Here is a 25,481-nt window from a genome sequence, read left to right as displayed (position 1 = left end):
GTCACTCCAGCTCTATTCCCCACCAGGCACCACCTTCTCCGGTTTGAGTGACAGACTATGCTGTATGATTTCAAGCAAACGAGCGATCAGTCAAGCAGGAGGATGCAGCTCTGGGTGGGGAATAGAGCTGGAGTGACAGAGGCTTCAGATATACCATAGCTCTTCAGCCTCATTTGCAGATCAATTCAAATGCTGATTTCTCAATAGCTGAGGAACAGGCTGGCCATGTAAAGGTATTTCTGGACTTGTTTTTGAAAGAGCTACATGTGCTTATAAATAAAAATCTTGCTGACATATCCCCTTTAAATGAATTGATAAGCATGCATACATGGACAAGTTGTTTTTTATTTTTTTTTATTTTTTTTTTTTTTTTAACCGCTCTCTGCCCACCGCCCTTCTTTTTTGGTGTCCATATGCCTTATAGCTCGTAATCATTTCTTCCTGCCTTTTACTTTGCAGCAATTCCTAGATCTTCTGGCTGGAGATGAGGAAGAACATGCGGTGCTTCTGTGCAATTATTTTCTGGCCATGGGAAAAAAAGCATGGCTTGTTATAGGAAACGCCATCCCTGAGGTAGCCATCAAGTACCCACCGTTACAGATGTACTAAATGTTAGCTTTTAATATTTCAGGGTCCATTTGACACAACTTGTGTATATACTGTGTAATGTAATTTTATAACAACATTGTCACTGATGTAATTGCATGTGCTCTGAACTGGAAGGAGAACAAGCCACAGTCTTATTATCACAATATACATCATTCTTCAGGTTCTAGTGAAAACCATATTAACATGTCCTAAAAAGTGTTTACAGTACCATATTAATATCTCATTTATCAACTGAAATATCTTCCTTTTTTCATTCTGTCTTTACTCAATGATTTCAGTACAAGTAGAATAAGTAGAATGAGAAAGCCAATGGAGATATCTAAAGGTGACAGTTTCTGTTTTAAAGGGAATGTATCATCAGAAAATAATATATATGTATCATCAGAAAATAATATATTTTTTAAATCAAGCTTTTTTGTATTTCAGAAAACCTGTTGGCAATGTTTGCTTTTTTTCATATCATAATCTCTATTAAAAAATTATAATTTTGCAATTTTCCCACTGACTACTGGGGCTATTCTAAACTTATACTTCCTTTTCTTTCTAGAAGGCTTTTCTGCAGTCTCATTATCATCACAGGTACAGTGACCTTTGCAAGTGGGAAAATTGCAAGGTCACTATATACAGCGAGTGAAATAAGTATTGAACATGTCATCAATTTTCGAAGTAAATCTTTTTTAATCAAATAATTTTTATTAAAAAACTTAATACAAATTTTCCATCTTTCAAATAACATAGACTGTGTGCAGAATTATTAGGCAAGTTGTATTTTAGAGGATTATTTTTATTATTGATCAACAACTATGTTCTCAATCAACCCAAAAGACTCATAAATATCCAAGCTTAATATTTTTGGAAGTTGGAGTGGGCTTTTTTTAGATTTGGCTATCTTAGGAGGATATCTGTTTGTGCAGGTAACTATTACTGTGCAGAATTATTAGGCAACTTAATAAAAACCAAATATAATCCCATCTCACTTGTTTATTTTCACCAGGTAAACCAATATCAGTGCACAAAATTTAGAAATAATAATTTCTGACATGCAAAAATAAAAACCCCAAAAATTAGTGATCAATATAGCCACCTTTCTTTATGATGACACTCAGCAGCCTTCCATCCATAGATTATGTCAGTTGCTTGATCTGTTTTCGATCAACATTGCGTGCAGCAGCCACCACAGCCTCCCAGACACTGTTCCGAGAGGTGTACTGTTTTCCCTCCCTGTAGATCTCACATTTTATGATGGACCACAGGTACTCTATAGGGTTCAGATCAGGTGAACAAGGGGGCCATGTCATTATTTTTTCTTTTTTAAGACTTTAACGGGCCAGCCACGCTGTGGAGTAGTTGGATGCATGTGATGGAGCATTGTCCTGCATGAAAATCATGTTTTTCTTAAACGATACCGACTTCTTCCTGTACCACTGCTTGAAGAAGTTGTCTTCCAGAAACTGGCAGTAGGTCTGGGAGTTGAGCTTCACTCCATCCTCAACCTGAAAAGGTCCCACAAGTTCATCTTTGATGATACCAGCCCATACCAGTACCCCATCTCCATCTTGCTGGCGTCTGAGTCGGAGTGGAGCTCTCTGCCCTTTACTGATCCAGCCTCTGGCCCATCCATCTGGCCCATCAAGAGTCACTCTCATTTCATCAGTCCATAAAACCTTTGAAAAATCAGTCTTAAGATATTTCTTGGCCCATTCTTGACGTTTTATCTTATGTTTCTTGTTCAAAGGTGGTCGTTTTTCAGCCTTCCTTACCTTGGCCATGTCCCTGAGTATCGCACACCTTGTGCCTTTTGATACCCCAGTAACGTTACAGCTCTGAAATATGGCAAAACTGGTGGCAAATGGCAACTTGGCAGCTTCACGCTTGATTTTCCTCAATTCATGGGCAGTTATTTTGCGCCTTTTTTGGCCAACACGCTTCTTTCGACCCTGTTGGCTATTTGCCATGAAACGCTTGATTGTTTCAAGACTGCTGCATCCCTCTGCAAGACATCTCACAATTTTGGACTTTTCAGAGCCCGTCAAATCTCTCTTCTGACCCATTTTGCCAAAGGAAAGGAAGTTGCCTAATAATTAAGCACACCTTATATAGGGTGTTGATGTCATTAGTCAACACCCCTCCTCATTACAGAGATGCACATCACCAGATTTACTTAATTGGTAGTTGTCTCTCAAGCCTATGCAGCTTGGAGTAGGACAACATGTATAAAAAGTATCGTGATCAAAATACTCATTTGCCTAATAATTCTGCACATAGTGTACACTACCGTTCAAAAGTTTGGGGTCACCCAGACAATTTTGTGTTTTCCATGAAAACTCATACTTTTATTTATCAAATGAGTTACAAAATGAATAGAAAATATAGTCCAGACACTGACAAGTTTAGAAATAATGATTTTTATTTGAAAGAATAATTTTCTCCTTCAAACTTTGCTTTCGTCACAGAATGCTCCCTTTGCAGCAATTACAGCATTGCATACCTTTGGCATTCTAGCTGCTAATTTGCTGAGGTAATCTTGAGACATTTCCCCCCATGCTTCCTGAAGCCCCTCCCACAAGTTTGATTGGCTTGATGGGCACTTTTTGCGTACCATACGGTCAAGCTGCTCCCACAACAGCTCAATGGGGTTGAGATCTGGTGACTGCGCTGGCCACTCCATTACAGATAGAATACCAGCTGCCTGCTTCTTCCCTAAATAGTTCATGCATAATTTGGAGGTGCGCTTTGGGTGATTGTCCTGTTGTAGGATGAAATTGGCTCCAATCAAGCGCTGTCCACAGGGTATGGCATGGCGTTGCAAAATGGAGTGATAGCCTTCCTTATTCAAAATCCCATTTACCTTGTACAAATCTCCCACTTTACCAGCACCAAAGCAACCCCAGACCATCACATTACCTCCACCATGCTTGACAGATGGCATCAGGCACTCTTCCAGCATCTTTTCAGTTGTTCTACATCTTACAAATGTTCTTCTGTGTGATCCAAACATCTCAAACTTTGATTCGTCTGTCCATAAAACTTTTTTCCAATCTTCCTCTGTCTAATGTCTGTGTTCTTTTGCCTATATTAATCTTTTCCTTTTATTGGCCAGTCTCAGATATGGCTTTTTCTTTGCCACTTTGCCCTGAAGGCCAGCATCCCGGAGTCGCCTCTTCGCTGTAGACGTTGGCACTGGTGTTTTGCGTGTACTATTAAATGAAGCTGCCAGTTGAGGAGCTGTGAGGCGTCGATTTCTCAAACTAGAGACTCTAATGTACTTATCTTGTTGCTCCCACTTCTCTTTCTACTCTGGTTAGAGCCTGTTTGTGCTCTCCTCTGAAGGGAGTAGTACACACCGGTGTAGGAAAATCTTCAGTTTCTTGGCAATTACTCGCATGGAATAGCCTTCATTTCTAAGAACAAGAATAGACTGTCGAGTTTCACATGAAAGTTCTCTTTTTCTGGCTATTTTGAGAGTTTCATAGAACCAATAAATGTAATTCTTCAGATTCTCGACTAGCTCAAAGGTCAAGGTCAATTTTATAGCTTCTCAAATCAGCCAAACTGTTTTCAGCTGGGCTAACATACTTGTGCAAGGGTTTTCTAGGGTTTTCTAAACATCCATTAGCCTTCTTACACAGTTAGCAAACACAATGTACCATTAAAACACTGGAGTGGTGGTTGTTGGAAATAGGCCTCTATACACCTATGTAGATATTGCAATAAAAACAAGACGTTTGCAGCTAGAATAGTCATTTACCACATTAACAATGTATAGAGTGTATTTCTGATTCATTTAATGTTAGCTTCATTGGAAAAAAATGTGCTTTCTTTCAAAAATAATGAAATTTCTAAACGATCCCAAACTTTTGAACGGTAGTGTAAATGACATAGTAATTCCATAGTATAAAACATGAACAAATCATCTCAACTTTAATTCCCTAAACCCAACATTCCAGAGAGGACCATTTTTAGAGTAGTTCTAGAATAACGGAGTATAACATTCATAGAAGGAGGAAGAAGATAAAACAGTGACTAACAAAGGGATAGCATCGTTAATATTCTATCTCTAATTAGAAGATTTGTGGGCAGCCCTGGAGTATCTAACCTAGGATTCCATATCTTTTCGAATTTGCGAATAGTTACGTTTATGATAGACTCCTCTTTCCAACCAGATTATATTATTTATCCTTCGTTGTAGCTCTTCCATAGATGGAGTTTGTGTGTCTAACCAGTGAAATGCAAGTAGTTTACGTGCTTGAAATAAGATACGAGAGATGCTTATGAATAGGGGCAAGTCTGGATCCACTCCATCCCCAAATATTCCCAATCTACATATACAGGGAACTGTTAACAATTTCATTCCTTAAACCCTTTCTATCAAGGAGATGACCTCATTCCAAAATGGGCCTATCTGTCTACACTTCCACATCATATGCATCAAATGTGCCTCATCAATCCCACACCTCGGGCATTCTGCATCATGGCGATATCCTATCTTGTGTAAAAAGCTTGGAGTTTTGTATACTCTGTGAATTAAATATAGTTGATAGCCTTTGGGCCTCACAGGGAGATAATTTGGGAACAGTTTCTAGAATCTCTCTCCATTGCTCCATCGGTATAGGGCCTACATCCCCCTCCTATTTAGCTTTAACTGTCAGAGGGTGATTATCCAGTTGGGATGACAATAGCCACTTATATATGGTAGAGATTAAACCCTTTGTATGACCTTTAGAAGCAATGTATCTATTAGGGGATGAATGTTGTATGCCAAGATCCATCAGATTGAGCTGAAAGAGCATGTTGGATTTGTAGGTATTGGTAAAAAGAATTTCTTTTGGAGCTGTTGAAAACTTTTAAGGACAGAGTTTGTAAATAATTGTTCTATCGTCCAGATCCCTTTTTGCTCCCAATCAGAAAAGCCCTTTAACTTTGATACTTCACCTAAATTGGGATTATGCCATAGCAGTGTGTATTTGATGAATCCCTTAATACCCATGAGCTTCTTTCCCCTGTCCCTCACTTTATAGACTAACGCCAGTGTGGGAGTAAGAGGATTCCCTCCAGGAGAAAAAATATATTTCTAAAGGTGCTATTTGTCACAGGGATACCACAACAGAGAGGGGCCAAAAGACTACGGTGTCTGGTTTCTCACACTCCTACTTTGGTTAGAATCTCTTCTCCATCATATTAAACAGTGCAGTTTTTTTCCTTGCTAGCAGTGCAAGGCGTTAGGCTGTTCAGTCGAAGCTCATGGAGGTGTCCTACCTGGATTGTCTCAGCTGTTCAGCGTTGGCCATTACCCTCTGCTATGTATGGAGCCTCTGGCACTTAGGGATTGCCAATGTTAGTTCTCACTGCCTGGTTCTGGAGTTGGTAATGTTGTTAGTGGTTGGAAGTAGCGTTTGGAGATTGTTCAGGAGATTGTTGCTTGGAGTTTTGTCTGTGTGCACAGCCTCATCCTCTCCTACTTGGTTTCTCCTTCCTTTAACTTCTCTGTGCCCCACTCTCATGTTTGGTGTGTGAATTTTGTATGGTTGGTATTTTCATTTGCACCTCTTTCTTCATGTGTTCAATACTTTTTTCCCTGAGTCATTTACCAATATTACACAAAACTTAATTTATGGACAACTATGGTTTGATTTCTTTGTCCCTGTGTGGATTGGATGGGTTGTTACTGATATCTGGTGAGAATTTCATGTGAACAGCACCTTTAGAAATATATTTACTTTATTTACTTAGAAAATTGATGACGTGTTCAATACTCATTACAGCCGCTGTAAATAAATATATATATTTTACAGACCAAAAGTTAGGACACATCTTCTCATTTAAAGATTTTTCTGTATTTTCATGACTATGAAAATTGTACATTCACACTGAAGGCATCAAAACTATGAATTAACGCATGTGGAATTATATACTTAACAAAAAAGTGTGAAACAACTGAAATTATGTCTTATATTCTAGGTTCTTCAAAGTAGCCACCTTTTGCTTTGATGACTGCTTTGCACACTCTTGGCATTCTCTTGATGAGCTTCAAGAGGTAGTCACCGGAAATGGTTTTCACTTCACAGGTGTGCCCTGTCAGGTTTAATAAGTGGGATTTCTTGCCTTATAAATGGGGTTGGGACCATCAGTTGTGTTGTGCTGAAGTCTGGTGGCTACTCAGCTGATAGTCCTACTGAATAGACTGTTAGAATTTGTATTATGGCAAGAAAAAAACAGCTAAGTAAAGAAAAACGAGTGGCCATCATTACTTTAAGAAATGAAGGTCAGTCAGTCCGAAAAATTGGGAAAACTTTGAAAGTGTCCCCAAGTGCAGTTGTAAAAACCATCAAGCACTACAAAGAAACTGGCTCACATGAGGACCGCCCCAGGAAAGGAAGACCAAGAGTCACCTCTGCTTCTGAGGATAAGTTTATCTGAGTCACCAGCCTCAGACTCTACATGCCTGGTTCCCACCATGAAGCATGGAGGAGGAGGTGTGATGGTGTGGGGGGGGCTTTGCTGGTGACACTGTTGGGGATTTATTGAAAATTGAAGGCATACTGAACCAGCATGGCTACCACAGCATCTTGCAGCGGCATGCTATTCGATCCGGTTTGCGTTTAGTTGGACCATCATTTATTTTTTCAACAGGACAATGACCCCAAACACACCTCCAGGGCTATTTGACCAAGAAGGTGTGTCCAAACTTTTGGTCTGTACTGTATATATATTATTTTTTTTGTTGTTGTTTTTACTACAGATTGTAAGAATTTTGAAAAAATACATTTCACATAAAAACTTAGTAGTCCTTTTTGATGACACATTCCTTTTAAATGATTTGATGCAGATCGAGATTTTGATCTTGTCATAAGAATACTGTATAACACTGAACCGTAGGATGTAATGTCATAGCAAGCTTTTCTCGCCTAGCGTAACCTTGGTACAAACACAAGGTACTTTTTTCTTTAAGCACAATTCTGTACAATTTGTGGGATTCGTCCATTAAATGTTACATTTCTATGATGTGCACCAATGTGAGAAATGACTACGTCATATCTACAATTAAATCTTGGATTGTAATTAATTTTTATTTTTCAGGGCCCCACTACTTATGTGCTGACAGCAGAACAGAACCAGAACATCATATGGAACCCAAGCAATGGTCGCTTTTATGGTCAATACGACACTTTTTGTCCATTGCAGAGTGTTGGCTGCTTGTTTAATGCTGATAATGTAAGTATGGATCCAAGTTATTAAAGGGGTTGTAAAAGTAACAGTGCCACTTTTTTCCTCAGGTTGTATCAGGTATTGCAGCTCAGCCAAGTTTGAGTAAATAGACATGGATTGAATTGTCGTTGTACCTGAAAGTAATCAGACAAGTTTTTCTAATTTGAGCTAATTAGATAAAAGCATATGTAGGTGATAATTCATTTTCAATAGTAATGTGTAATAACACTAAAATCAGAAATCTTCCATGTTATCTGCTCTTAAGTGTATAAATGTTTGTGAGTTTATTCCTTTGTTTTTTTTTGCTCAGTGTTTGTTGTTCTCTTTTAGATATGGTTTAATATTCAGCAATATGATTCTCCTATGAGTATCAGTTTTGACCTAAGCCGCCCCAAGATGTGGAAGACATTCTTCTCAAGAAGTTACCCGAATCCTGGACTCGCCAGTGTGCAGGTAAAGCTGATAAAAAAAAATCCCAAAAATTGAACCGAAGCATATGTTTGTATACATGGAATGCATACAGTGGCATGTAAAAGTTTGGGCACCCCTGGTCAAAATTACTGGTATTATGAACAGTTAAGCAAGTTGAAGATGATATGGTCTCTAAAAGGCCTAAAGTTAAAAATAACACATTTCCTTTGTATTTTAGGCAAAAAAATATATATTTTCATATTTTACATTTTAAAAATTACAAAAAGGAAAATGGGCTGATGCAAAGGTTTGGGCACCATGCAGTCTTTCAGTTCTCGTTTTGAGGGATTTTCATCCATTCTTCCTTGGAAAATTCTTCCAGTTCTGTGAGATTCCTGGTTCGTCTTGCATGCACTGCAATTTTGAGGTCTAGCCACAGATTTTCAATGATGCTCAGATCAGGGGACTGTAAGGGCCATTGTAAATCCTTCAGCTTGCGCCTTTTGAGGTAGTCTATTGTGGATTTTAATGTGTGTTTAGGATCATTATCCATTTGTAGAAGCCATCCTCTTTTCAACTCCATCTTTTTTACAGATAGTGTTATGTTTGCATCAAGAATTTGTTGAAATTTCATTGAATCCATTCTTCCCTCTACCTGTGAAATGTTCCCCGTGCTATTGGCTGCAACACAACCCCAAAGCATGATTTGTCCACCCCCATGCTTAATGGTTGGCGAGATGTTCTTTTCCTGAAATTCTGTGCCCTTTTACCTCCACACATACCTTTGATCATTATGGCCAAAGAGTTCTATTCTAACCTCATTGGTCCACAGGACTTGTTTCCAAAATGCATCAGACTTGTTTAGATGTTCTTTTGCATACTTCTGATGCTGAATTTTATGGTGCAGATGCAGGAGAGATTTTCTTCTGATGACTCTTCCATGAAGGCCATATTTATGCAGGTGTCTCTGAACAGTAGGACAATGTACCACAACTCCAGAGTCTGCTAAATCTTTCTGAAGGTCTTTTGTAGTCAAGCAGGGTTCTGATTTGCCTCTCTAGCAATCCTACGAGCAGCTCTCACTGAAATTTTGCTTGGTCTTCCAGACCTAATCTTGACCACCACTGTTCCTGTTAGCCGCCATTTCTTAATTACATCATTTCGAACTGAGGAAAGGGCAACTTGAAAACTCTTTGCTATCTTCTAATAGCCTTCTCCTGCCTCCACCATTTTCATTTTCAGAGTGCTAGGCCGCTGCTTAGAAGAACCCATGGCTGCTGTTTTTTTGGCACAAGGTTAGTGGAGAATGGGTTCTTATAAAGATGGGAAATCTGCATCACCTGGCCTTTCCTAACGATGATGGTGAACAAGCCATAACCCTAACAGGCTTATTAAGGTCTGAAACCTTGGTCAAAGTTATCTGAGCATACAAATCTCCAAGAGTGCCCAAACTTTTGCATCTTCCCATTTTCCTTTTTGTAATTTTTAAAATGTAAAAGATGAAAGTCCATATATTTTTTGCCTCAAAAAATAAAACAAAGAAAATGTGTCATCTTTAACTTTAGGCCTTTTAGAGATCATTTCATAAACTTGTTTAACTATTCACAATAACAGTAATTTTGACCAGGGGGTGCCCAAACTTTTACAAGCCACTGTAGGTGAGCATTCACTAACAAACAGAACCTATGATAAAAAAGAAAATGAGCAAATACTCTGTAGTAAGTAAATGAATAGTAAAAGTACATGTAATTAGAATATGGTACTTAACACTATTGTGATCAAAAAAGCGTAAAAGCCATCCCATCGTGACGAGGTGTACCCAATCGGACGGTACCCTAACTCTTGTAGTTAGTTTTAGTTGTTATGTACATGTACGATTACTATTTATTTACTTATTACAGTTCTCTAAACTCGAGAAAAACTCCACAAAATGCAACTTATTGTTATGGACGTGAATATCGGTCACCTCTGTTAGTTGTATAATTGAGCAGAGTTCGAGGTGGTCCACGTCATGCAAATGACTAGGCCAGCGTCATTATCAAAGATTTCTTTTTCTCTACTGTTCTGTTACATTTGGATGTTTGTTTAAACAGTTTTCCAATCTGTGGCAAAGCGACCTATAGATTGGAAACCATTGGTTTGGGTAGACTTATATAGTTTTACCATGGTAAAATGAAGTGCTAGAATTTGCAAAATCATTTGAATTTTCCAGGATATTAATGGCCTATCTTTATGATGGGTCATCAATACCAGATTGGTGAGGGGTGCGACAGCCGACACCCCAGCCGATCAGCTGTTCTTGGTGCTGGCGGTGCCTGGATGTGCTCAGTCGCTGAACAGCACAGCTCTGTCACCTCTATACTGGCTACAGCGGGATGCTACATATCTGTCCCCATTCAATTGAATGGTCGGATTTACATTACCCGTCCGCGGCCGCTATGCATTTCACGGAGCTGTGATGTGCAGCTCAGCTCTGTATCTGGAAAACGGTGTCTCATCTATTACAAATATATAGTCAGCACAGACTTTTGGACCTATATTAGCACAGTATTAAGAAGTAAATGTTTACTTTTAATTTGATTTTAATGGCTTGTACATTGAAATATATTGTAGTTAAATGAGCTTAAACGGTAACTGTACTTTCAAGTAACTTTTCAGAATTGGCTGTCCTATGTGTATACAGGAGGAATAACACTATTTCTTGCCATTACATCACTTGTATGCTGCATTTTCACCAGTTTTTACTTCTGCTGGCCAAATATATCATTTTCTTTTATCTGTGATCTGGTGGGTAGAGACTAGCTGCTATGATGTCTCCCATGCACAGCACACAAGGAGAAAGATGGATAGCTGATCTTTATTCCTTATTAGCACCCAGATACAAGGAGCAATATCATTGAGTCTATAGCATTACTGAGCAGTGAACAGTGGTGGCCAAAAGTATTGGCACCCCTGCAATTCTGTCAGATAATACTCAGTTTCTTCCTGAAAATGATTGCAATCACAAATTCTTTGGTATTATTATCTTCATTTAATTTGCTTGCAAGGAAAAAACACAAAAGAGAATTAAGCAAAAATCAAATCATTGATCATTTCACACAAAACTCCAAAAATGGGCCAGACAAAAGTATTGGCACCCTCAGCCTAATTCTTGGTTGCAATGAGTTTCTTACAATGCTCTGCTGGAATTGTAGACCATTCTTCTTTGGCAAACTGCTCCAGGTCCCTGATATTTGAAGGGTGCCTTCTCCAAACTGCCATTTTGAGATCTCTCCACAGGTGTTCTATGGGATTCAGGTCTGGACTCATTGCTGGCCACCTTAGAAGTCTCCAGTGCTTTCTCTCAAACCATTTTATAGTGCTTTTGGAAGTGTGTTTTGGGTCATTGTCCTGCTGGAAGACCCATGACCTCTGAGGGAGACCCAGCTTTCTCACACTGGGCCCTACATTATGCTGCAAAATTTGTTGGTAGTCTTCAGACTTCATAATGCCATGCACACGGTCAAGTAGTCCAGTGCCAGAGGCAGCAAAGCAACCCCAAAACATCAGGGAACCTCCGCCATGTTTGACTGTAGGGACCGTGTTCTTTTCTTTGAATGCCTCTTTTTTTCCTGTACACTCTATGTTGATGCATTTTGCCAAAAAGCTCTACTTTTGTCTCATCTGACCAGAGAACATTCTTCCAAAACGTTTTAGGCTTTCTCAGGTAAGTTTTGGCAAACTCCAGCCTGGCTTTTTTATGTCTCGGGGTAAGAAGTGGGGTCTTCCTGGGTATCCTACCATACAGTCCCTTTTCATTCAGACGCCGACGGATAGTACGGGTTGACACTGTTGTACCCTCGGACTGCAGGGCAGCTTGACCTTGTTTGGATGTTAGTCGAGGTTCTTTATCCACCATCCGCACAATCTTGCGTTGAAATCTCTCGTCAATTTTTCTTTTCCGTCCACATCTAGGGAGGTTAGCCACAGTGCCATGGGCTTTAAACTTCTTGATGACACTGCGCACGGAAGACACAGGAACATTCAGGTCTTTGGAGATGGACTTGTAGCCTTGAGATTGCTCATGCTTCCTCACAATTTGGTTTCTCAAGTCCTCAGACAGTTCTTTGGTCTTCTTTCTTTTCTCCATGCTCAATGTGGTACACACAAGGACACAGGACAGAGGTTGAGTCAACTTTAATCCATGTTAACTGGCTGCAAGTGTGATTTAGTTATTGCCAACACCTGTTAGGTGCCACAGGTAAGTTACAGGTGCTGTTAATTACACGAATTAGAGAAGCATCACATGATTTTTCAAACAGTGCCAATACTTTTGTCCACCCCCTTTTTAGGTTTGGTGTGGAATTATATCCAATTTGGCTTTAGGACAATTCTTTTTGTGTTTTTTCATTGAAGACAAATTAAATGAAGATAATAATACCAAAGAATTTGTGATTGCAATCATTTTCAGGAAGAAACTGAGTATTATCTGACAGAATAGCAGGGGTGCCAATACTTTTGGCCACCACTGTAAATGTGATTCCAGCTGAAAGTTTTGGAGAGTCTAAATGTTTGTTCAGTGGAGAGGTGTGCAAAAAAATTACAGTTTTGGCTTTTTCACGGAAGTTTGAATCAGCTTCAACAAAATAATGAGAGCTGCAGAAGACAAGTGGTGGGGGCCACACCAGCCAATCAATTCATCAAAAGTGCTGTGGTTGTTCTCCAGAAGTGCTACTCCACAAAGGAGATGCACCAAATTCATTAAGTGGTGTGCACGTTTTAATGAATTCAGTGCCTGTACTCCAGCAAGACTGGCGTAGCACAAGCGTATACTATGCCAGTTTTGATGAAACGGCCCCAATGTGTTTCTATGATTGTATCTGGTTTTGCTCCGCTGTCCTCTGTTACCCTTCCCTCTCCATAGATTTCAATATGTTGTGTAACCTGACACCTCACTGTGCTGGCAGACCGTCTTGTCTTAAGCTAGATGGATTTTAGCTGTATTCCTGAGTGGATGATGAGTTGAGAAGGATAAAAAAAAGGCTCAAAAGTGGAGAAAGAAGCAGGTTTCTCTGACAATATGTATTACTGTGTTTTTCGGACTATAAGACTCACCGGATCATAAGACGCGCCTAGGTTTTAGAGGAGGAAAATAGAAAAAAAAATTGAAGCAAAAAATATAGTCATGATGCACTATTATGGAGGAGGTGGTCTGCTGCTGACAGTGTTATAGGGATAATGTACCCCAATTCTGGACTAATGTCCCCCATCCCCATCACACTGCACACACAAAAGAAAACTAAAGGATTCTACTCTCCTCCCTCTGCTGCCAGCAGCTGATATCACTGTGTGATCAGTGCATGACGTCCCTGCCATGCGCCCTCACACGCTGAGGTCAGCTGCCGGAAGACTCACTGCTCCTCACACCCGGACTTAATAGCACGCACAGTGGCAGCCGCCACTCCTTCAGCGGCCGGGCGATCACATGTACCTGCTACTAAAGAGAATGAATATTCACTACTCCCCACTCCCATGGGAGTGGGAGCATTGAATATTCATTCTCTTTAGTAATGGGCACACATGATAGCCGAGCCGCTGCAGGAAGCCGGCGACTGTGGCTGACACTGTGTGCTCTATTAAGGAGAATGAATATTCAGTACTCCACATGCCCATGGGCATGGGGAGCAATGAATATTCTTCTTTTTTTTTTTAACAGCGAGCACAGTGTTGGCTGCAGCAGATGGCTCCTGTCTCCTGTGCCCGGCTCCTCCGCCGCTGTTTCTCCCCCCACAACCCCCACCATCCACAACCGGACCGTACATCCAGATTAGAAGACGCACCCCCCCACTTTCCTCAAAAATTTTGGAGGAAAAAAGTGTCACTTTCAGTCCAAAAAATTCGGTACATTTTTCCTTATATTTGCTTATATTATTATATATAGCATAGGCGATCAGACGATCACAAGTTGAAGTCCCCTGAGTGGAATATTAATTATAGTAAAAAATATTTAAAAAAAAGTTTTCTAAGAAAAAAAAAAAAAAAATTGGGGGGTTTTTGGTTGGAGCAATGGTGCAAAATAATGAAATAAGAAGTGATAAAAATGTCATACCTATCTCAAAATGGTATCAATAAAAATATCTGCTTGACCCACAAAACCAAGCTTTCTCAAATATCTGTTGACCGAAAAATGAAAACGTTACCAGTTTTTCAACAATAAAATAATAATAAACTGGACAAATTTGGTATCTTTATAATCGTATTGAACTGAAAAATAATGATGTCTTCACTAGGCTTGAACAAACCCAAGCTGTAAAGTTCGGGGCTCATACAGAACACCTAGTGTCCGGTACCGAACACAGACTTCTTACTGTACGTCCGTGCTACTGTTCAGGTTTGGTAGACTACTAAAGCTTGTTGAAAGGCTGCAGCACAGCCAATCAACAAGATTTAAGGCTGTGGGCCATATTGGCATGGCTGTGATTGACCGGTGCAGCACGTGACCCGACCTGACGTTGTGAAATGAATAAATAAATAATTTAAAAAACTGCGTGTGGTTCCCCCTGTTTTTATAACCAGGCAAGGGAAACCAGACAGCTGTGAGCTGGTCTTATTAGTCTGGGAAGGGGCCAATATCCATACACCTTCCCAGCCTATTAATGTCAGCCCGCAGCTGTCTGCTTTGCCTTTGCTGCTTATTAAAAATGGAGGGACCCTAAAAAAATTACATGGGGTCCCCTATTTTAATAACCAGCAAAGGCAAAGCATACAGCTGCGCGGGGTTGGGGTTGATGTCAGCTGTGTAATGGCTGCTGACATCAAGCCCAAGGGTTAGTAATGGAGAGGCATCTGTCAGACACCCCCATTCCTAACCCCGTAGTCAAAAGAAATAAACACACACACAGAAGAGTCCTTTATTTGTAAAAAATCACTTTGCTACAAGTTCCCTCTTTTATCCTTTTATTACCAAAAAAAAAATCCACAGGGGTCCTCCACAATCCAAATGAAGTTCCCACAACAATCCCAGTCATCTTTGTCCCGTCTATCGAGCCCCATTCAGAGAACGAAGCTCCATAGATTGGTGCAGCAGCCACTGCCAGATCTCACGCTGTACTCTGCAAGACCCGGCCGCTGTCAATTGAGGTGACGTCAGTAAAGTTACCTCAGTTCACAGCGGCTGGTTCTCATGAGGGGAACGCGAGAGCCGAACTGATGAGCGGTGAGTTCTCATAGATGCCTCTCCATTACTAACCCTTGGGCTTGATGTCAGCGGTTTTTGTACAGCTGACATCATCCCCAAAACCATTATCTCGATTGCCACTTCACCAGGGCAATTGAGAAGAGCGAAGGCTAAGCACCAGAACTGGTGCATCTAATGGATGCTTCATTTCTGGGGCATGTGAAGGCTGGTCTTATTAGGCTGGGATGGGGCCAATATCCATGACCCTTCCCAGCCTATTAATATCAGCCCGCAGCTGTCTGCTTTGCCTTAGCTGGTTATTCAAAATAGGGGGAACCCAAGTCATTTTTTTTAGGGTCCCCGTGTTTTTAATAACCAGCAAAGCAGACCGCTGTGAGCGGATATTAATAAGCTGGGAAGGTGCATGGATATTGGCCCTTTCCCAGTATAATAAGACCAGCTCACAGCTGTCTGCTTTCCCTTGGCTAGTTATTAAATAGGGGGGAACCCACATAGTTTTTTTCATTTATTAACAAGTACAGTAAAATGCATACGCAAGCCACTGCTCCACTCCGCCTCCTGGTTCAAAATTATTTTTTTTATTATTCTATGTTATTTTAAATCATTTTCCGATCCACATTTGTTTGCAGGGCAATTGTTCTGCTCTTATCCCCATTTTGCTTCATTTTGCAGCCCATTAGCCCTTACTATGACCATTTTACAGCACCAAAGTTCGGGTCCCCAATGACTTATATGGTTTATGGGTCCAGGGTCAAGTTCGGGTACCCCAACCAAACTTTCTCCTCAAGTTCGGCCAAACCCGAACTTCCGCGGGTCCGCTCATCCCTAGTTTTTACTACCTAATGAACACCGTAAAAAACACAATTCTGACTTTTTTTTGTTTTTGTGCAATTTCACCACTCTTACATGATGAATGGTGTTATTCAAAAGAATAACTTGTCCCAAAATACAAGCCCTCATATGTCTGTGTGGATGAGAGAGATGACAAAAAATTATGGCTCTTTGAAGAAAGGGAGGTGTGACGCCTCAATTTTCGAAAGAGCCCTTTTAGTCTTGAGTTTACCCTGGGTGTTGGGGGACTCGGTGTCTGGCCCTCTGACAAAGAGATGGGATGTAGCCGTGGCCCGGACCCGACCCGTGCTCAGGGCCGTCACATGAAAAGGCAGATGTTGTGGGCTCGTCCGGGTTGAGTGGCTTATTTTAACGACTACACCACCTGTGGTGCCCGGTGATGGGTCACCAGCGCCACTACAGTCCGCCGAGGCCTGATGTCGTGGCGGCCAAAGTTCTCGCTGCTTCCCACAGGTGGAGCGAGGCCTCAGGGCAGGCAAACAGGAAAGAGAGGGGGTAGTAGTGCAGGGAGTACGGGCACCGCGTCGCATGGTATGGCGCGTAATCAACAGTCCGGAGGCCATAGGGGTGAACTTCCAAGGCTTTACTCACTCAGAGATGACAGCGGGAAGGCGACTCCCTGCTCCCCTCGGAGTCCTGCGGCCACCAGGGACTTGGGTCCGACTACCTCCGAGAAAGTCCAGTGTGAGGTAGCGTCCCTACACCAGAGTGTTCCTGCACTACAGACTTCACCCTTTCCAGTCTGTGCGTGTGTAGATAGGCCAGGTCCCCCTCTGAGCTCCTCTCAGGACTAGGGTACGGGTGGCAATTCCCCTCCATCCGATGCCCGGTGGGATCCTCTGGGCCTAACTGTGCTTTCCCGTCCAGGACATGGAGTGCAAGGTCGGGTGTTGGGGGCCGGTACCCCTCTTGCAGCTGGAATCCCTCTGAATAGATCAGGTAGGCGAGGACAGGTGGCGTACTCCGCTCCGTCTGCATCCTCCTCGGGACCCATTTGCTGGGGAGCCACACTCTAAAGCTCCCTGGGCTTTCTTGATCCTGGTCCTTGGCTGGGTTGAGACATTCCTTGTCTGCAACCTACCTCTCGTCCCAAGGCCAGGGTACGAGGGCTGTGTCCCTTACCAGTGCAGGCCCACACAGGATCTGCGCTCCCGGAGGGAAGTCACATTTACACACAGTGGTTTGACAGCACAGTACGACCACTAGAACCGACTAACTAGGACCAAAAGACCAAGATCAAAGATGGCATTTTATTAAATATGAAATCTAAAGTGTAACTTACTGGTAAGTCCTTCACCCTCACCCACTAACTGGTTCCTACCACTTTGTGTTCTCCTGTCTCCCTGTAACCAGGGGAGCAGCACCTAGTGCATACTAGCTCCCTCTGGTGGAGAAGTGTGCTGTTGGATGCAAAAGGTTAGGTCACAACCATCGCACTGGTCTTACCTCAGAGGAGGAACACCACACTCCATTAGGGAAGTGCAGCATTCCTGTGGCGGTCGAACCCCCAGGGGCGCCACAGAGGAAAGAACAAAAATTAGTCGCGGCAGGTTAGAGTTAACATTTGCACTTTCTTTTTTCTTTTTTTTAACAACTCTTTTATTCAGATGTTGAGGCACTTTTGTTACAAATTTTGGGTGTTACGTTAGCTCATAACTTTTCTTTTAACAAATGTATGTGTTTATTTCTTAGCCCGAAGAATTACTTTATCAGAGGGCAGATAAGACTGCAGCCATGGAACTTCAGGACAGGTAAAAGTATAACAGCTGCCTGAGCCGAACGGCTGACTGTGATATAACTATATTGAGGCTTATTCACACAACAAAATAGCTGTCGTATTTTTCGATTTTCTAATTTATGTTCCAGCACAAGTCTCCTCACTTTAACTAACAGCCGTATAGGCAAATATGTGGCTGTTAGTCAGCAGTATAACTTGAAACTTGGCCCCAATGCAAAATCTTCAACAGGGCTCTTAACTACCAGAAGTCTATGTGACTGCAGACTTGTGAATCCTCACATCGCTCACACTGCTCACTGTGAGGATTACCCTGTGCCGGCGGCGAGATCGAGCAGTTATGTGACCGTAAGTAAGCGATATGCATACTACTCCCAGTCACATTCTGACTAGACTTGCCCTGCCTAACTCAATTCACTTGCACGTCTAGTCGGAATGTGGCTGGAAGTATGCATATCGCATACTTACAGTCACATAACTGCTCGGTCTTGCCGCCGACAACGGAGAATTCTCATAGCATGTGTTGCATGCAATGTGAAGATTCACAAGTCTGCAGGTTACATGATAAACCTGAACAACCCTTTTCATGGTAATAGTCTTTTCATATGGGGGAAAAGGACCTCTTAGGTTCTCCAGCCTGCAAGGCAAGGATTAAAATTGTAACCACTGTCCCTATTATAGTTACGCCCCTGTTGTTAGTTTCCAACTATGTCAAACTCAAATGCACAAAGGAATTAAAAACTTGGACAAAGTCGCCAGCCAACCTTAATATTTATTATAAAACTGTTTACAATAGAGGAAATTTATCCTCATCATCAAATATAACAATGAACCTTTTCATATGGAAACAAACTTAAAGGGCTTGTCGCACAAACAAAGTACACTTAAAATGAATTAATTAAAGAGTCAGATCACATAATCGGAGCATTGGGTATGTCCTCTCCGGCAGGGGCGTACATAGAAATGCCTAGAAAAGTGATCTTTATCATGAATGGACAAGTTCTCCCCAAACACGGTATTATACTCCCACAGAGGATTCCTCCAGAATACCCTCCACATGCACAGTATGATGACCGTAATGGCCCCTCCCTTCCCCCGTCTCAACCACCCTGGCAAAGTGTGGTGACCCCAACACAGTATGATGCCCTGTTACCCCCTCACAGCCCTTCACACATAATAATGGTCCTACATAGTCCTCCATACAGAATAATGGGCCCACATAGTCCTCCATATAGTATAATGGGCACCACATACTCCTCCATATAGTATAATGGGCACTACATAGTCCTCCATACAGAATAATGGGCCCACATAGTCCTCCATATAGTATAATGGGCACCACATCATCCTCCATACAGAATAACGGCCCCACATAGTCCGCCATACTGTATAATGGTCACCACATAGTCCTCCATACAGTATAATGGGCCCACATAGTTCTCCATACAGTATAATGGCCCCACATAGTGCTCCATACCGAATAATGGTCCCACATAGTCCTCCATACAGTATAATGGCCCCACATAGTGCTCCATATAGTATAATGGGCCTACATAGTCCTCCATACAGTATAATGGGCCCCACATAGTCCTCCATACAGTATAATGGCCCCACATAGTCCTCCATACAGAATAATGGCCCCACATAGTCCTCCATACAGTATTATGTGCTCCACATAGTCCTCCATACAGAATAATGGGCCCCACATAGTCCTCCATTCCTCCATACGGTATCATGGGCCTCACATAGTCCTCCATACAGAATAATGGCCCCACACAGTCCTCCATACAGAATAATGGCCCCACACAGTCCTCCATACAGAATAATGGGCTCCACATAGTCCTCCATACAGAATAATGGCCCCACATAGTCCTCCATACAGAATAATGGGCCCCATATAAAAAAAAAACAAAAAAACTCAACTCATTCCCCAGCTGCTCCAGTCTCTGCAGCAAGCGCTCTGACGCTCCTCACTACTCGGCGCAGCGGGCGCGAGATAGTGACATCATCACACATTCTGAACTGAGACATCACACGCAGAGGGAGAATGATGGGGGAGGGGGTGGACGGCTCTATCAACATCCAGGATGCCTATACAGTTGAAAGTTCGATGCCGGGGAGGTGGGGGGTGGTGCCGGCGTTGCGGGCCAAACATGATCACCCTGCGGGCCAGATTTGGCTCTCGGGCCAGAGTTTGACATGTGTGGTTTAGACCATGAAACCCAACGTCAGGCAGGGAAATGCATCTAGAAAAGATAATACGGCTGCTACCATTAATGTCAGCCGTAACTGTGTTCATGGGATGAGCCCCAGCTATCTACCTTACTTGATTGTCCTGCTCCATATCTACTGTGCCTGTGTCTCACTCATCACTCTGCGGTTTCCAGCATTTTCATGGTTAAGGAAGCTCACGTAAAGTACAAATTTTTAAAAAAACAATGTCAAGATGAATGTTTTTTGCTTTGTTCTTTTCCTAGGATTGAAAAGCTGCTAAAGGAGAAGATAATGGAGTGGAGGCCGAGACATCCCACCCGCTGGAACCGCTTCTGCACATCCACGCTCAGGAACTTTCTTCCTTTATTGGAGCAGAACCAAGGCAAAGATGTGGAGGAAGATCACCGGGCCGAACTGCAGAGACAGCTGGGAGATTACAGGGTACATCAGGGGATGGACATTCACTATAACACGACTAGTGTAGGGCTCTGATGACACTTTCTGTGAGCGCTCTAAGGGCGTAGTCACATCTTGTGTTGTTGCCATGTTTTTCATTGATTCAAATGAATGGAAAAAAAAACGCTAATAAAAATGCATAAAAAACACACAAAAAACCACTGCAAAAACCGCACGTTTTCTACTAAAGGAATGTGCACACATTGTGTATTATCAGCAGATTTTTCTGCTGCAAAACCTTAAAATAATTGCAATTTTGACACATTTGTGATGCATTTTTTATTTTGTTTTTAGTTGTTTTTCCCATTCATTTAAATGGATAAAAAACACTACAAAAATTCTGAAAGAATTGACATGCTTCAGATTTGAAAAAACACATTGAAGGTTCAAATCTGCAAGGTAATAATAAATGAGATTTCAGAAATATCGTTCACTTTGCTGGTACTATAAAACGCTGCAAAAACAGTGTGTGAACAAGCCCCTAAGGTAGTAAGTACTAGGAGGTTCTTGGATTAGGTCACCCCTCTAACCAATGCAGAGCCACTCTGAGCACCAGGAAAAAACGTCTCCTAGCTGCAATTTTCGGCACGGGCCCATGCTGATTTGGAATTGAAGATTGTTGTAGAGCTCACAGTGGCGTTGCGTGGGTTGCCTGGGTCGATGCAAGGATTTCATCCTTCTGAGTGCCCCCTTGAAAACAAATGGAGCCCCCTGATTGTCGTTTTAGAAAGTAATATAATGCCACCTTAGTGTCCCCTTCAAAAGTAGTAATGCCACCTTAGTGCCACCCACACAAAAAAAACTTTATACTCCCCCCAATTCAAGCAGACAGAGTCCTCTTCTCTCCCCACACACAGATTGGCCATTGTAGTAACGCCATTGCATCACCTGCATTGGGATACTGACGCCTTTTAGGCCATAAGCCAATAGTAGCCAGTGACCTACATGACACTGACACTGATACAGATCACAGTGGTCCTCACTAGTGATGAGCAAGCATGCTCATTACTCAAGATTTGCGAGCATGCTCGGGTGTTTCCCAAGTGTCTTCAGCATGCTCGGGTGATATGTTTGAGTCGTGCCATGTTTATGATTTGCGACTGTTTGACATCTTTAATACGTGTGAGGAATGCCTGTTTCTTAGGCATTCGTCACATGTATTAAAGCTGTCAAACAGTCAGAAATCATGCGTACAGCTTGACTCAAACATAATACCCGAGCACGCTGAAGATACTCGGCGAGCACCCGAGCATGCTCGCCGGAAGGGTTAACAGAACATACTCACTCGTCACTAGTCCTCACCCATAGTTTCAGGGCACCCAACCAAAAGACCCTGTCCCTTCCTCGCTAGAAATTCCCCCGGAACTTTTTTAGTTTGAAATTTTGCCCCCTCTGGCGCCATCCATATGGACCCCATTATAGTGAATGGGCTCTGCTGCTTCAGTTTGCATACATTTTCCACATAAGTTGGATTTCTTGCTTCGAAAACAGGATTCAAAACCCAGGTGTGAACAGAGCTGTCACTGAATGGAAACTTTGTTTACATCCATAGTCAGAAATGCTGTCCTGCTCATGTTCTGCTGACACAGCTGCACAGTTTGATACTCTTGTAACAAGCAGGGTAGCTGTGACACCTGCACATTGTCAGAGCAGGTTCTCAACCTCTTCCACTGACTATATCAAGCAGAAATCTTAAAAATGGTGAGCAATAGGGTTGCTATGACAGCATGGAATCTTTTGAAGAACTCCATGCTTGTCATTACGGAGCTTCCTTGAAACTGAGCCTATGGCCGGGCTTCAAAGGCGACCGTGATTTTCACTATATGCAGCAATACTGTGGAATTGCTGTATATAGCACAAGCGATCAGACGATCACAGCTTCAAGTCTCCAAAGGTGAGTAATAAGAACAGTGAAAAGTAAAACAAAAAAAAATATATAAATAGTTTTAAAAAATATGAAAAAAAAACACAAGTTTAAATCATTCCCCTTCTCCTCCATTACAAATAAAGATAATAAATAAATAAAAAAATACACATATGTGGTATCGCTGCATTCAGAAAAGTCCGATCTAACAAAATAAAATCATAAATAATGAGATCAATAAACACTAGAAACAGAAAAAAATTCAAGAACGACAAAACAAAGTTTTTTGTTCTCTGCACTACAATAACACAAAAAAATGCTGTAACAAGCAATCAAAATGTCATATTTATCTGAAATGGTAGAATTAAAAACGTCATCTCGCCCCGCAAAAAATAAGCCATCACACAGATCCATCGACCGTAAATTGAAAATGTTATCGGTCTGAGAAAATGACGACCCAACCGAAAAAAAGTTGTTATTTTTCTTTCATCACTTCAGTAATTAAAAAACTGAACATATTTGGTATCGCCATAATCGTACTGATGAGTAGAATCATATTGCGAGGTCATTTTTATCCCAAATGTACACCGTAAAATCAAGGTCAGGATTTGGGGGGAGGGGGGAGTTCACAGTTTCTCGCCACTTTGAATTATTTTCCCGGTTTCCAGTACACTATGTGGTAAAATGAATGGTGTCATTCAAAAGTACAACTCGTTCTGCCAAAAAACAAGCCCTCACTTGTCTACATGGACAGAAATATAGTTATGGCTCTGGAAAGAAGGGGAGGAAAAAGCGAAAACGCAAAAAAACTGAAATTGGCCGCAGCGTGAAGGCGTTAATGATTCGTTACACAGTTTTCTGAAATTGAAAGTATCGCGAGCATTGCTTTTCAGTCACTTTGTGTTTGTTACTGTCCGTTCTGCTCTGTACTGTTTTATTTTTACTTTTTTTTTTCTTTTTTATTCTTCAGTTTTCGGGATTCCCAATAAATATGGCCTTCTCTGATGTGAGACCTCTCATAGAGGCCGTGTACAGCACTGGAGTCCACAACAATGAGGTTCCTAATGTGGAGTTTGCCCTGGCTGTATACGTTCACCCCTACCCCAAGAGCATCTACTCAGTATGGATCTATGTTGCATCACTTATACGAAACCGGTGAAGAGAAAGAAGACGGACACTTCTAATGACGTGAACACTTCTGAGATTCCACTTACTAAGCGCTGTCACATTGTAGTCCTCCAAAGACAGCGCCACTTCTGTCCATGTGTCAGTGTTTGATATTGCATCTTAGACCCTCCATTTAAAAAGGGGCTCAGCCCCGCTTAGTCTGTGGTCAGGGGTGGCTCTCATCTTGAGGAAAAAGAGCCACATTTAGTTTTTTTTATTTTTTTCCTTACATTTTATACATGATGACATTGGTGGTGCAGAGAGCTGAGCTATTACAATATCACAGCGGAAAAGGCAGCAGAAGTGCGGAATAGTTCTTAGAGCAAAAGTTATGAAAATCCTTAGAGGAGTCGTACACTACTGGACAACCCCAGCTTAATATATGCAGGACCCGAATTAAAATAAAAAGTGTGTATAGTCGCCTCCTTCAACGCCGCCGTGCCAACAAGGTCAGCGCCACTTTTCCCGGCTGCACATTGTTGTGGCGTGTGCAGGCTGCAGTCATTGATTGGCTGCAGTCATTGATTGGCTGCAGCTCTTTAATATTCTGTCGGGGCGAACGTCTACTCTGATTAAATAGTAAAGGCTGCGGCTGACGAGCTTCTCATTGACTTCAGCCGCCATGTGACAAAACAATGTCATGTCACTGCGGCACCAACACCACAAAAACAGTGGCACCGACACCACAGGAACAGTGCCACGGCAAGAGGTGAGTATACAGTGTTTTTATTTCAATTCGGGTCCTGAATTGATTATGTTGGGGTTATCTAGTAGCGGACAACCCTTTTTAAGCAAATTAAGTATTAACATGAAAGATGTAAAAGAGGTAATGGGGTTGCCGCCTGCAGGGCTACCTGTTAGCTTAAGAAAGTGTCACATAACCTAAGACTAGGGATGAGCGGACCCGTGGACGTTCAGATTCTGGTACCCGACAGAACTTTAGTCCAAAGTCCGGTTGGGGTACCAGAATTGTACCCAAACCCCAGGGATCCGAACTCTCTCACTCACAATCACACTCTTTCTCCCTCTCTCACTCTTTCTCCCTCTCTCACTCTTTCTCCCTCTCTCACTCTTTCTCCCTCTCTCACTCTTTCTCCCTCTCTCACTCTTTCTCCCTCTCTCTCACTCTTTCTCTCCCTCACTCTCACTCTTTCTCTCACTCTTTCTCTCCCTCACTCTCTCTCTCCCTCACTCTCACTCTCTCTCCCCCTCACTCTCACTCTCTCTCTCCCTCACTCTCACTCTCTCTCTCTCCCCCTCACTCTCTCTCTCTCCCCCTCACTCTCTCTCTCTCCCCCTCACTCTCTCTCTCTCCCCCTCACTCTCTCTCTCTCCCCCTCACTCTCTCTCTCTCCCCCTCACTCTCTCTCTCTCCCCCTCACTCTCTCTCTCTCCCCCTCACGCTCTCTCTCTCCCCCTCACGCTCTCTCTCCCCCTCACGCTCTCTCTCCCCCTCACGCTCTCTCTCCCCCTCACGCTCTCTCTCCCCCTCACGCTCTCTCTCCCCCTCACGCTCTCTCCCTCTCCAGTTGCGGTTCGCTCACCTCTACCTAAAACATCCTCTGTTTTACAACCCTGCATCGTAGGCCTTGTTCACATCACATTCCTGCTTTACGCGCTTTATGTTGGTGCATGTCCCTAAGGTCTTGATGTATCACAGTCTACCATACCGTGCATATCATTATATGCCTGCCCAATGACACTATTGGAATCTATTGGGCTAATTTTGCATATATTCAAGAGCTTTTCTTGGCACTTACACTGAAACTCACACCCAAGTCAAGATTGAG

General features: G+C 42.2%; 1 protein-coding gene across 2 annotated transcripts in view; it reads left to right on the top strand.

Annotated features, from left to right (window-relative positions):
- The window catches only part of CC2D2A (coiled-coil and C2 domain containing 2A), a 162,296-nt gene extending 137,375 nt beyond the window's left edge, over positions 1 to 24,921 (top strand). For both annotated transcript variants that reach the window (XM_073647301.1, XM_073647312.1), the window contains 6 exons: positions 460 to 573; positions 7,687 to 7,821; positions 8,146 to 8,268; positions 17,948 to 18,006; positions 20,468 to 20,645; positions 23,495 to 24,921. In XM_073647301.1, the coding sequence (XP_073503402.1) occupies positions 460 to 573; positions 7,687 to 7,821; positions 8,146 to 8,268; positions 17,948 to 18,006; positions 20,468 to 20,645; positions 23,495 to 23,683 (798 nt within the window). In that variant the 3' untranslated portion in view covers positions 23,684 to 24,921. The remainder of the gene's footprint in view (positions 1 to 459; positions 574 to 7,686; positions 7,822 to 8,145; positions 8,269 to 17,947; positions 18,007 to 20,467; positions 20,646 to 23,494) is intronic.
- The last annotated feature ends 560 nt before the right edge of the window (positions 24,922 to 25,481 follow it).

Source organism: Phyllobates terribilis, unplaced genomic scaffold, assembly GCF_046119375.1.
Source record: "Phyllobates terribilis strain yellow unplaced genomic scaffold, ASM4611937v1 Scaffold_1__5_contigs__length_1240528914, whole genome shotgun sequence".
NCBI lineage: Eukaryota > Metazoa > Chordata > Amphibia > Anura > Dendrobatidae > Phyllobates > Phyllobates terribilis.
Note: the sequence above shows the minus strand (reverse complement) of the source record. Positions and strands in the feature narration are given on the sequence as shown.